Source organism: Barbatula barbatula (genome assembly GCF_947034865.1).
Source record: "Barbatula barbatula genome assembly, chromosome: 17".
In the NCBI taxonomy this organism is placed as follows: Eukaryota; Metazoa; Chordata; class Actinopteri; order Cypriniformes; family Nemacheilidae; genus Barbatula; species Barbatula barbatula.
Window position 1 is genome coordinate 1,138,350 of NC_136780.1, and position 14,786 is coordinate 1,153,135.

The 14,786-nt window shown below is 37.1% G+C and overlaps 2 protein-coding genes across 2 annotated transcripts; both read right to left on the minus strand.

The window, feature by feature from the left end:
• Positions 1-1,720: 1,720 nt before the first annotated feature.
• Positions 1,721-10,088, minus strand: LOC306906641 (uncharacterized protein; the record flags this gene model as incomplete). Its single annotated transcript, XM_079478240.1, has 3 exons — positions 1,721-3,319; positions 3,453-3,624; positions 10,026-10,088. 3 exons carry the CDS (start codon positions 10,086-10,088, stop codon positions 2,055-2,057), a joined length of 1,500 nt encoding a protein of 499 aa, XP_079334366.1. The 3' UTR covers positions 1,721-2,054.
• A 1,167-nt stretch (positions 10,089-11,255) lies between these two features.
• On the minus strand, positions 11,256-14,638 carry LOC306906247 (uncharacterized protein). The gene is made up of 4 exons (XM_079477486.1): positions 14,508-14,638; positions 14,159-14,335; positions 13,721-13,892; positions 11,256-13,587 (listed from the first exon to the last, which is right to left on the minus strand). Exons 2-4 carry the CDS (start codon positions 14,333-14,335, stop codon positions 12,302-12,304), a joined length of 1,635 nt encoding a protein of 544 aa, XP_079333612.1. The 5' UTR covers positions 14,508-14,638; the 3' UTR covers positions 11,256-12,301.
• Between the last annotated feature and the right edge of the window lie 148 nt (positions 14,639-14,786).

Here is a 14,786-nt window from a genome sequence, read left to right on the forward strand (position 1 = left end):
GACACATGTCCTACCCAGTCCCTGCATAATTTAACTGATTCCTGTGCACAACAGTGTGTTTCCTGCAGGAATACTACATCTTGTTTTTCATTTTTCAGATGTCCAAGTATTTTCTTCCTTTTACTTGGACAGCCCAGACCATTCACATTCCAGGTTGAATAACATAATGTCCTCCCACTGCTAGTCATAGGCACTCTCTATATATTTTACTGTATGATAGGTGGCCATTCTATTGTGATATAAGATCCATGGTGCAACATGGCTTGTATACATTGACAAGAAAAAATAAAATAAAATAAAAAATAATAAAGAAAAGAAACATGATACCAACACCGTAGTGATGTCAATAAACCGCAAACTGCGAACCAGTCTGGCACAAAGAACAGTAGTACCAGGGGGAACATGAATAGAATAAAACAAAAAAAAATCTCTTAGGTCCGTGACTTATGGAACAAGGGCAGCCTAAAAGCTCACTGCCCTGGGTATCATACACAAATATGTTCAGATATTAGATTTGAGGAGAACATAGGAATTTCCATACCAAAAAAAAAAAAAAAAAAAAAAAAAAAAAAAAAAAAAAAAAGGCCTTCCTTGCCTGACAACAGCTGCCTCAGCCATGAAAATTATTACCTCAAATGTCAGTTTCCATCCGATTTGTGCCGAGCAGAGCCGGTAATTTGAAACGATCTGTCCATGCCCACAAACATACCAGAGGACTAGTAGTACACGTCCGTACTGACACGATATCAGACAGACGTGCCTCTCAGCGCCTCTCGATGTACTCCATTGCTTTTTCCGGGTCGTCAAACATCCGTGGACTCTGTCCACCGATGAACACCTTCAGAAGTGCAGGGTAAAGCATACCAAATTTAATCTTACGCTCATGGAGTGCTTTCTTGCAGCGTGAGAATGCTTCTCGCTTCCTTTGCGTCTCCCTCGAGTAGTCCGGGAAAATCATAACTTGTTTGCCGTTCCACATCAGACGTTTCTTTTCCCGAGCTGCATCCAGGATGGCTTGGCAATCTTTATATCGTAGCAAGCGCGCAACAATCGTTCGACCATGACTTTTGTCCCCCGCTTCCGACCGTGTCCCGATCCTGTGAGCGCGGTCCATCTCGATTCCCACCGGGGTTCGGTCAATGCCAAGGGTCGCTGAGATAAACTCATTCAGGAACGCAGTAACATTGTTCTTTTCAGCCCCCTCCGGTATCCCAACAAATCTGAGGTTGTTGCGTCGGGATCTATCTTCGGCTGCGGCCAACCTGTCTGTCAGTAGTTGTATGTCCTCTTTAGTGGCTGCGGCCGGTCTTGCGTTGATATTAGCCTGATCGTCCTCTAGCTGGCTCACTCGATCTTCAACTTCCGTAATGCGTGAAACGAGGGAGGAAAGCTTTGTGTCCACAGAGCTCAGAGACCGGCGAATTTCCTTCAGATCCCCCGTTTCTTCTAATATCTTGCTCAGCATCCCGTGAATCTGAGCCATATCAAGCTGATCAGGCTCCGTAGCAGTGCTAGCTGTGGGATCTTTGCTAGCTGCTAGTCCCTTCGTGCACATGCTGAGCTGAGTCTGTGCGGCCGAGCGAAGCTTTCTCTGTTCAAAGTTACCGCCAGACAACGAACTTTTGCCTTCCTCTGACATTTTTAGATCCACGTAACATATAAAAAAGAAATGTCTAAATCTGAACGTGTTTTAGGATGTATTAAGGATATTGACCCAAAAGGCAGTAAGAGCGCCTGTTTCAAGCTGCCATCGCTTATCCCTGCGTCACGTGACTGCAAGACGTCTTGATTCTTTAAAACTCTGTCCACATGAGGAGCAGCGGTGAGATTTCTCTTCAGTGTGACCTCTCTGGTGTTTTTTCAAATGGTCCGATCTAGTGAAGGTTTTGTCACACTTGAAGCACATATATGATTTCACAGCTGTGTGTGTTTTCACAAGTTCGCCCTCGCTGATAAACAGCTCCTTGTTGGGATAGATGGTAAAGCATGTGAATGAAGGTTATGCGTATTTGGCGTGTTGTGGATCTATCCGAACCCGGAGCACCCTACCCTGGTCAGAGCAAGTGCTCCAGGCTTGGAACCGGCTCGAGCCCAGAACACCCCCCAGTATGAACTCTCATGTGTCTCTTAAGGTTTAAGTTACAAGTAAAACTCTTTCCACACTGATCACAACTGTAAGGCTTTTCTCCAGTGTGAACTCTCATGTGCAAATTAAGATGGTCTTTGCGAATGAAGCTCTTTCCACAGTGGCTACATCTGTAAGGCTTTTCTCCGGTGTGAATTCTCATGTGATTTTGAAAGTTCACTTTAGAAACAAAGTTCTTTCCACACTGGTCACACGTGTAATACTTTTCTCCAGTGTGAACTCTCATGTGAGCAGTAAGGATGCGTTTTGTAATGTAGCTCTTTCCACACTGATCACAACTGTAAGGCTTTTCTCCAGTGTGAACTCTCATGTGATCTTGAAATCTGCGTTTAGAAACAAAGTTCTTTCCACACTGGTCACATGTGTAAGGCTTTTCTCCAGTGTGAATTCTCATGTGATCTTGAAAGCTGGGTTTAGAAACAAAGCTCTTTCCACACTGATCACAACTGTATGGCTTTTCTCCAGTGTGAATTATCATGTGATATTGAAACCTGGGTTTAGAAACAAAGTTCTTTCCACACTGATCACAACTGTACGGCTTTTCTCCAGTGTGAACTCTCATGTGATCTTTAAGCATGTATTTCCAAATGAAGCTCTTTCCACACTGATCACAACTGTACAGCTTTTCTCCAGTGTGAACTCTCATGTGATCTTTAAGCGTGCCTTTCCGAATGAAGCTCTTTCCACACTGATCACAACTGTACGGCTTTTCTCCAGTGTGAATTCTCATGTGAGCTTGAAAGCTGCGTTTAGAAACAAAGCTCTTTTCACACTGATCACAACTGTACGGCTTTTCTCCAGTGTGAACTCTCATGTGATCTTTAAGCGTGCCTTTCCGAATGAAGCTCTTTTCACACTGATCACAACTGTACGGATTTTCTCCGGTGTGAATTCTCATGTGATCTTGAAGGCTGCGTTTAGAAACAAAGTTCTTTCCACACTGATCACAACTGTACGGCTTTTCTCCAGTGTGAATTCTCATGTGAGCATTAAGTTTGGATTTACGAGTGAAGATCTTTCCACGCTGAGTGCATGTAGGAGATTCTGTGTCTGTTGCTATTCGACTATTCTTTGGTGAGAAAGTCTGTTCAGATTCTTCTCCAGTTATGAGATGATGAGTTTTTTCCTCCATTTCATTTGGTTCTGAACTTTCCTCCTTAACCTTCATCAGGTCTAAAATGAACAGAGAAAATGATTATGATCAATATCACATAGTACAGAAATACACTGAGCGCATCTGAAACTAAAACAATAGTGTTCATGTCTTTATGTCATTACTGGTTAAACATAAAGAGAAGAGACACACCTGAATAAATCACATCTCCCCTTTCTGTCGGTTCTTCTTTGATTTCAGTTTTTAGCTCCATCTCACAGTCCAGCAGCTTCACTGATGTCTTCTGCTCTTCATTACAGACAGAAAGCAGAAGATCTGGAGATGTTTGATCAGTGACGTCACAGAGAGAAACACCACAAACATCCTGAAAACAACATCACAACAAACACATTCAGAGATTAAACACTTTTAAACTAGAATGAAGACCAATGTTACAGATATCAGACACGTGTGAGAAAACGATGATTACACAATAATAAAAGGCCCAGCAGACAATGTTAAAGTTTATCCACACCTAGCGGGTAAAAAACTATGAGGCGCCGTATAGGGTGTAAATCAAACTGCGCGTATGAATACATATATAAAAGCGCGCATACACACATATACATTGCTCACATATACATGTATAGTATTGGATGTTCAAGCAAACACATATGAAAAACATGTGCGCACTAATGTGAAATCCATACCAATACATATTATGTTAGTAAAGCATGCATGTACACTTTTTCACGCATACATATAAACTCGATGCGTGTAAACACATCTATAAAACACTCGCACATACATACAAACTCTCCTAAAACACACACATATATATATAACACTCGCACATACATACAAACTCTCCTAAAACACACACATATATATATAACACTCGCACATACATACAAACTCCGCACACACACACATATATATATAAAACACTCGCACATACATACAAACTCGATGCGTGCAAACACACCTGTACAACACTCGCACATACATACAAACTCTCCTAAAACACACACATATATATATAACACTCGCACATACATACAAACTCTCCTAAAACACACACATATATATATAACACTCGCACATACATACAAACTCTCCTAACACAAAAACATATATATATAACACTCGCACATACATACAAACTCTCCTAAAACACACACATATATATATAACACTCGCACATACATACAAACTCTCCTAAAACACACACATATATATATAACACTCGCACATACATACAAACTCTCCTAACACACACACACATATATATATAACACTCGCACATACATACAAACTCTCCTAAAACACACACATATATATATAACACTCGCACATACATACAAACTCTCCTAACACACACACACATATATATATAACACTCGCACATACAAACTCTCCTAACACACACATATATATATAACACTCGCACATACAAACTCTCCTAACACACACACATATATATATAACACTCGCACATACAAACTCTCCTAAAACACACACATATATATATAACACTCGCACATACATACAAACTCTCCTAAAACACACACATATATATATAACACTCGCACATACATACAAACTCTCCTAACACAAAAACACATATATATATATAACACTCGCACATTCATACAAACTCTCCTAACACAAAAACATATATATATATATAACACTCGCACATACATACAAACTCTCCTAACACACACACATATATATAAAACACTCGCACATACATACAAACTCTCCTAACACACACACATATATATATATATATATATAACACTCGCACATACATACAAACTCTCCTAACACACACACATATATATAAAACACTCGCACATACATACAAACTCTCCTAACACACACACACATATATATATAACACTCGCACATACAAACAAACTCTCCTAACACACACACACATATATATATAACACTCGCACATACAAACTCTCCTAACACACACACACATATATATATAACACTCGCACATACAAACTCTCCTAACACACACACACATATATATAAAACACTCGCACATACATACAAACTCTCCTAACACACACACATATATATATATAACACTCGCACATACATACAAACTCTCCTAACACACACACATATATATAAAACACTCGCACATACACACAAACTCTCCTAACACACACACATATATATAAAACACTCGCACATACATACAAACTCTCCTAACACACACACATATATATATATAACACTCGCACATACATACAAACTCTCCTAACACACACACATATATATAAAACACTCGCACATACATACAAACTCTCCTAACACACACACACATATATATATAATACACTCGCACATACATACAAACTCTCCTAAAACACACACATATATATATATAACACTCGCACATACATACAAACTCTCTTAACACACACACATATATATATAAAACACTCGCACATACATACAAACTCTCCTAACACACACACATATATATATAACACTCGCACATACATACAAACTCTCCTAAAACACACACACATATATATATATAACACTCGCACATACATACAAACTCTCCTAACACACACACATATATATATAACACTCGCACATACATACAAACTCTCCTAACACACACACATATATATATAACACTCGCACATACATACAAACTCTCCTAAAACACACACATATATATATATAACACTCGCACATACATACAAACTCTCCTAACACACACACACACATATATATATAACACTCGCACATACATACAAACTCTCCTAAAACACACACATATATATATATATAACACTCGCACATACATACAAACTCTCCTAAAACACACACATATATATATAACACTCGCACATACATACAAACTCTCCTAAAACACACACATATATATATATAACACTCGCACATACAAACTCTCCTAAAACACACACATATATATATAACACTCGCACATACATACAAACTCTCCTAAAACACACACACATATATATATAACACTCGCACATACATACAAACTCTCCTAACACACACACACATATATATATAACACTCGCACATACATACAAACTGTCCTAACACACACACATATATATATAACACTCGCACATACATACAAACTCTCCTAACACACACACATATATATATATATATATAACACTCGCACATACATACAAACTCTCCTAACACACACACATATATATAAAACACTCGCACATACATACAAACTCTCCTAACACACACACACACATATATATATAACACTCGCACATACATACAAACTCTCCTAAAACACACACATATATATATAACACTCGCACATACATACAAACTCTCCTAAAACACACACATATATATATAACACTCGCACATACAAACTCTCCTAAAACACACACATATATATATATAACACTCGCACATACATACAAACTCTCCTAAAACACACACATATATATATAACACTCGCACATACATACAAACTCTCCTAAAACACACACATATATATATATATAACACTCGCACATACATACAAACTCTCCTAAAACACACACATATATATATAATACTCGCACATACATACAAACTCTCCTAAAACACACACATATATATATATATAACACTCGCACATACATACAAACTCTCCTAAAACACACACATATATATATAACACTCGCACATACATACAAACTCTCCTAAAACACACACATATATATATAACACTCGCACATACAAACTCTCCTAAAACACACACATATATATATAACACTCGCACATACATACAAACTCTCCTAAAACACACACACATATATATATAACACTCGCACATTCATACAAACTCTCCTAAAACACACACACATATATATATAACACTCGCACATACATACAAACTCTCCTAAAACACACACACATATATATATAACACTCGCACATACATACAAACTCTCCTAACACACACACACATATATATATAACACTCGCACATACATACAAACTCTCCTAACACACACACATATATATATAACACTCGCACATACATACAAACTCTCCTAACACACACACACATATATATATAACACTCGCACATACAAACTCTCCTAAAACACACACATATATATATAACACTCGCACATACATACAAACTCTCCTAAAACACACACATATATATATAACACTCGCACATACATACAAACTCTCCTAACACACACACACACATATATATATAACACTCGCACATACATACAAACTCTCCTAAAACACACACATATATATATATAACACTCGCACATACATACAAACTCTCCTAACACACACACACATATATATATAACACTCGCACATACATACAAACTCTCATAACACACACACACATATATATAACACTCGCACATACATACAAACTCTCCTAAAACACACACATATATATATAACACTCGCACATACATACAAACTCTCCTAACACACACACATATATATAAAACACTCGCACATACATACAAACTCTCCTAAAACACACACATATATATATATATAACACTCGCACATACATACAAACTCTCCTAACACACACACACACATATATATATAACACTCGCACATACATACAAACTCTCCTAAAACACACACATATATATATATATAACACTCGCACATACATACAAACTCTCCTAACACACACACACATATATATATAACACTCGCACATACATACAAACTCTCCTAAAACACACACATATATATATATATAACACTCGCACATACATACAAACTCTCCTAAAACACACACATATATATATAACACTCGCACATACAAACTCTCCTAAAACACACACATATATATATAACATTTGCACATACATACAAACTCTCCTAAAACACACACACATATATATATAACACTCGCACATTCATACAAACTCTCCTAACACACACATATATATATAACACTCGCACATACATACAAACTCTCCTAACACACACATATATATATATATAACACTCGCACATACATACAAACTCTCCTAACACACACACACATATATATATAACACAACATCACAATCATCTTCACACTCATACAACGCAAAACACCATTTTAACACGATTATATGAGATTTCAAAACGTCAATTAAAATCAACAAGCTACAGTAAGCGAAGGAAAAGATGATGAAACACAAATAACAAAACTTACGAGAAGCGACACTCCTGGTAAAACTGTAAGCTGTTATTTCTTCAAAAGTGGACCTTTTTGCAGTTTTTCTCCTCTTTTTGTATTTAATTATGAGGTTCAAATACTTCATTTTGGTGACCTTTTATGCACTAATTTGTGCTGGATTAGCATGTCTGCTGGTATTTTAACAAGGATGCTTTTGGATGCACCTTAAATATTTATTGTATTGTTGTCAAATTGCTTCCTCATGTAACACTTTTGTCAGTCCATACACAGTTCATAAGTTTAAAGACCACACTATTATTAAAGACCACACAGAATAGATTAAATGAACTTTACTGAAATAATAATTATTATTATTCTCATCATAATTTCTTGACTCTCTGTCAATGCCTCTTTGCTATGTTTTATTATTATAATTATGCTACGTTTATATGGCTATTATATTGTAGACCAGGGGTCCCCAAACTTTTTTCTGCAAGGGCCACATAATTCTCCATGTCTTTAATGGGGGGCCCGTTTGGTTTGTAACAGAAAATTACATGGGCCGGAGGTACTACTTGAATTATTGTGGAGATTTAATTTTGATTTGAAATGTATTTATTATGCCTCCTAATGCAGTTTATTAATAGTTAATAGTTTAGTGCTACTCAAATTCAAAACATAATTCTTATGCATATTAATTAACCTTTCTCTTTCCCAACCGCTTGGCCATTTTGTTGTCCCTTTGAAATTTTCTGATGGTTTGCACGTCAGTTTTATCGCAATAGTACATTATGAATTTAACAAATAATTAGGCTATGTGAGTAATTTAGCGAAATTTGGGTCTGAAAGCCAATATTTATTATCAAATATAGACATGATATAAGTGAAACTGTAGGACTATATTTATAAAAAAATTAAATGTCTCATAGAGTGTTCACACCAAACGCGGTAAATCGCGCTATTCGCATGTTGTTGGACGCTTGAACATTTTGAATTTACTCGCATCGTTCGCGCGTGAAATTCGCTTCATTACAGACGCGTCATGGGAGGGGCTTCTGACGCTCGCTCACGGCCCAACTAGAGCAAGCTCCTGATTGGTTAATGCTACGCGAATTTTCGCCAAAGTTCAGATTTTTCAATTCGCACCATTCGCAACAACTTAAATTCTGGACCTTTGGCAGTGAGGGGGGGTTCGTTCGAACCACCCCTGCCTACGGGCTTGCATTATAAGATGAGTGGAGGAAAGTGTCAAAGGTCAATTGTATTGTGTGATGGCAAATCATGACACCTCCTCAATGTTAAAACACCTGGGACCCGTTTCAATAAGGAGGTTCAGCCTTGAATTCAGAGTTGGCTTCAGCTACTTTGAGTTTTTGCTTTCAGAACAGCTGATTTGGGTTCGTTCTCTTTACTCTGTGTGGGCTGACCCTGGGTTAAGCGTGTGCACCACGACTATAAAAAGCCATCATCAATGGAGCTTGACCTGTATCACGAAGCGAGGTGAACAAACACTGAGTTGCAGAGGAAGTTTTGAGTTGACAAAACCAGACAAACATAAGCTGGTTTAGATCAGGTTCTGCTGTAACACAACACTTGGTATAAACTTTCTCCTTCAACTCAGGTTTGATCCAGAGTTTGTGAGGCGCGTGCACCTGAAGGTGTGACATGTGCACCAAACACAACATGGAAAGCATCATCAGTCTGATTCACTTCTCACGAGGATCAGCACAATTCACTTTAATGTTGATATAGCGGCCTCTAGGTAATATTCATCAAGACGCAGAGAGTTTCAAACGGGTGTCAATTTATTTATTCCTCTCAACGAGCACGACGCACCATGAAAACTACAGAATAGAAGAAATACAAAATGCTTCTATGTAGCTTCACATATGAATCATGTTTACACACAATACAAATAATTGTAACAAATTACCAACATGAAATAAAATATGTTTTTATATTGATAGCATGTGCAATAAACTCACAATCAAATTAAGTACTGACATTCTCTTTAACTTAAAATCCGTTCTGACAATAATATCCACACATTTTCCTTCATACCTCATTCCGCTTCTCCAAGGGCGCTAATTCAAAGAGTTTCTGCCATCAGCTAACATGCTCTCTAGCTCCACACACCATCACAGTTCGAAGCTCTAAGAAATGACATGTACGAGCAATACAAAATAATAAAGTAAATCACCATGTAAACTCTTTCTTTATACGATTCAAATGGATGAGCGTGATAAATAACTAAAAATGGTTATAAGTTTTTTACCGTTCTTCAGACGATACGTGAGCACCACATTGTGAAGTGTAGCGGGAAGTTTAGCGTAATAAAAAACATCCGAAGAAGAAAAGCGCTTTTTCAAAATAAAAGCGGAATAGACAGGGGTGAGACTGTCGAACTATAGTCTTTTCAACATATACAAAGAAAATATTATATATCTTATAAACTGTGTGGGAAAATATTAATTCGATTTATAAGACATTTACAGTTGAAGATTATGAGATCGTTATGGAAAAATGTCATGAATTGAAACACATTAACAAGGCAGGAATAAACACGGCTGCAATGAAAGATTGAGAAGGAAGCTACTGACTATATCAATACAGAATCAACTGAATTTAAATCATTTATATAGATTTACAATAAAATAAAAAGATAATCTGAATACTTCATTAGTTTAAAATGCTTTATATACTAAAGTTTTGATAAGAAATATTAATTTAAATGCCATGATCAACTCATATAATTATTATATGAATGTGTTTTGAATTATAATCAATAAATGTAAATATACAATACAAATAAACACTTCGAAGCAAATTATTTTCTCTCTAACATCTTTTCACTTTTAATTTGGAGCGAGAGATAGATGGGGAGTGGCTTCACTGCGTCAGATTTACGTCATTTTCTCACAGCTGATTGGTCCAGTTGTGGTTTGTAATCTCTAACCAAGTTATTAGAATGAATCACGCAGAATGAATAACTTAAATAACTTAAATAACTTAAATAACTTGTGTTTTGGAAACATTTCTCCAACAGGAACCTGAGATGTGTAAAAATCAGGGGAATAATTTGTCATCAGTTTTATTGAAAAGATTTGTATATGTCAGCAGCCAGACACCTTCAAACTGCGTTTTTACACATTTTCAGTTTGTTCAATTAAGTTGAATTTCTGTGCAAAATATCGCATAATATGTTTTAAGTATTAGATTGTTTATCCTTCATTGATATTAGATGTTCATGGTTAGGCAACAAAACAATTTGGCGTTTATCTTTAGAGCTCTTGACTAAAGTCATTTCATAACGACGATCAATAATCTTATTTTCTTGACTTTTCTCGACACAAACGAGTGTAAACACCGTGAGATCAACTCAGAAGGAAACTCATCTCACCAGGTTCCCTCAGGACAACATGAACCTCAGCCCACCGGGTTAGTGTCAATCATAAAATATAATGGACATGGTCCAGATAAATGTGAAAATAACAATATCGGTTTGTTTTCCGTTTCAGTAACGCAAGTGATGAATTTGAAACTGTATTTGTTTGTGTAATCAACAAATGTTTGGTTTCTTTAAACCGTAAAAGTGAATGTCGTGTATTTAACATTAGCGTATCTGCTGCAATGAAAGTAAAATAAAGCTGTTAACATGTTTAAGGAATTTTGTTGTTGAAATTTCGATGGCAGAACTGCTTAGACACTTGACATTCATTAAAAGCTCAGACTGCCTTTGCAGCTTAGTGACGTCTCCGTAAAATAACTAATTTACAGATTATATTGAAAAGAATTCAGCATTCTTTAAAGTGTAAACCTTTCTACTAAATCATGACAGTGTTGACAAGAAACATTCAGTGAATCTCAAACACAAACTCAATCACTGGGTTTTTAAACAAGTTATTGCTGAAGATCTCAGGGATCTTCTGATCTGAACAGTTTCATGTGGATGAACTTTGCAACACTTCTTCATGTGAATCTCAAGACGTCTTGATTCTTTAAAACTCTGTCCACATGAGGAGCAGCGGTGAGATTTCTCTTCAGTGTGACCTCTCTGGTGTTTTTTCAGTTGGTCCGATCTACTGAAGGTTTTGTCACATTTGAAGCACATATGAGATTTCACAGCTGTGTGTGTTTTCTCGTGCACTTTCAGAGAGGAGACTTGTGTGAAGGTCCTTCCACAGATGAAACAAGCATGAGGCTTCACATCTGAATGAATCACCATGTGGCTCCTCAGGGCACCTGCAGTGATAAATGTTTTACTGCACAGTTGACACTGAAATGATCTCACTCCAGAATGATGAAGAAGATGCGCTCTCAAAGTCGATTTCCATCTAAAACTCTTTCCACACTGATCACAACTGTACGGCTTTTCTCCGGTGTGAACTCTCATGTGCACATTAAGATGGTCTTTACGAATAAAGTTCTTTCCACACTGGTCACATCTGTACGGCTTTTCTCCAGTGTGAATTCTCATGTGATCTTGAAAGCTGCGTTCATATACAAAGTCCTTTCCACACTGATCACAACTGTACAGCTTTTCTCCAGTGTGAATTCTCATGTGATCTCGATAGTTGCGTTCATATACAAAGTTCTTTCCACACTGATCACAACTGTACGGCTTTTCTCCAGTGTGAATTCTCATGTGATCTCGATAGTTGCGTTCATATACAAAGTTCTTTCCACACTGATCACAACTGTACGGCTTTTCTCCAGTGTGAATTCTCATGTGATCTCGATAGTTGCGTTCATATACAAAGTTCTTTCCACACTGGTCACACGTGTAAGGCGTTTCTCCAGTGTGAATTCTCATGTGTGCATTAAGCTGATCTTTACGAGTGAAGGTCCTTTCACACTGGTCACATTGATAAGATTTTCCTCCATTATGAATTTTCATGTGTCTCTTAAGGTAACATTTACGAGTAAAACTCTTTCCACACTGATCACAACTGTACGGCTTTTCTCCAGTGTGAATTCTCATGTGCGCATTAAGTTTGGATTTACGAGTGACGGTCTTTCCACGCTGAGTGCATGTAGGAGATTCTTTGTCTGTTGCTATTTGATTATTCTTTGGTGAGAAATTCTGTTCAGATTCTCCTTCAGTTATGAGATGATGAGTTTTTTCCTCAATTTCATTTGGTTCTGAACTTTCCTCCATTATCAGGTCTAAAATGAACAGAGAAAATGATTATGATCAATATCACATAGTACAGAAATACACTGAGCGCATCTGAAACTATAACAATAGTGTTCATGTCTTTATGTCATCACCAGTTAAACATGAAGAGAAGACACACACCTGAATAAATCACATCATCTTCATCTGTTTGTTCTTCTTTGATTTGTGTTTTCAGCTCCATCTCACAGTCCAGCAGCTTCACTGATGTCTTCTGCTCTTCATTACAGACAGAAAGCAGAAGATCTGGAGATGTTTGATCAGTGACGTCACAGAGAGAAACACCACAAACATCCTGAAAACAACATCACAACAAACACACAATAACATTCAGAGATTAAACACGAGAATGAAGACCAATGTTACAGATATCAGACACGTGTGAGAAAACGATGATTACACAATAATAAAAGGCCCAGCAGACAATGTTAAAGTTTATCCACACTTAGCGGGTAAAAAACCTTAGTTTACGACATACAACACTTAAAACAATGCTCATCTTTATATTTGTCAGACAGTCACTGATGTTAAAGATGAAATGAATGTTGAATGCGTCCAAACCTTTGTGTTGAGTTGGTCTCTCTCTCGGAGTTTTGTCTCCAGTAACTTCACCTCTTTCTTCAGCTGACAGATTTCTGTCATCAGATCATCAATATCCAGCATAGACAGATCAGTTCCTACTGACTTACAGCACATCACATCCACCTGCACCTTCATCATCATCATCATCATGGACATCTGAACACATCATCACAATCATCTTCTCACTCATACAACGCAAAACACAATTTTAACACGATTATATGAGACTTCAAAGCATCAATTAAAATCAACAAGCTACAGTAAACGAGGGAAACATTTAAATGTGATTCACTAAAAGTTGATGAAACACAAATAACACAAAACTTACGAGAAGCGACACTCCTGGTAAAACTGTGAGCTGTTATTTCTTCACGTGCTGTTTTCTGTGACGCGTGTCGCGTTTGCGCCCCCTGCTGGACTGAAGCGAGTCGCAGCGGCTGATTGACAACAGTCATGTGTAAGTTACCCACTCATCTCTCTCAAAGATTATAGATATTAACATTACAGTGAATGAGGAATGAAGTGATGGCCGCTTTCAAAATAGTCTTCATGAAGCTTCAAAACCCTTTTCAGATCTTTTGGCATTTCATGTGACATACATTATAAG

Coding starts and splice junctions, on each gene's coding strand:
- LOC306906247 (XM_079477486.1), bottom strand. CDS start 14,335: ATGTCCATGATGATGATGATGATGAAGGTGCAGGTGGATGTGATGTGC. Junction 13,893..14,158: donor GAGACCAACTCAACACAAAG/GTTTGGACGCAT, acceptor TGTTGTTTTCAG/GATGTTTGTGGTGTTTCTCT. Junction 13,588..13,720: donor AGATGATGTGATTTATTCAG/GTGTGTGTCTTC, acceptor TGTTCATTTTAG/ACCTGATAATGGAGGAAAGT.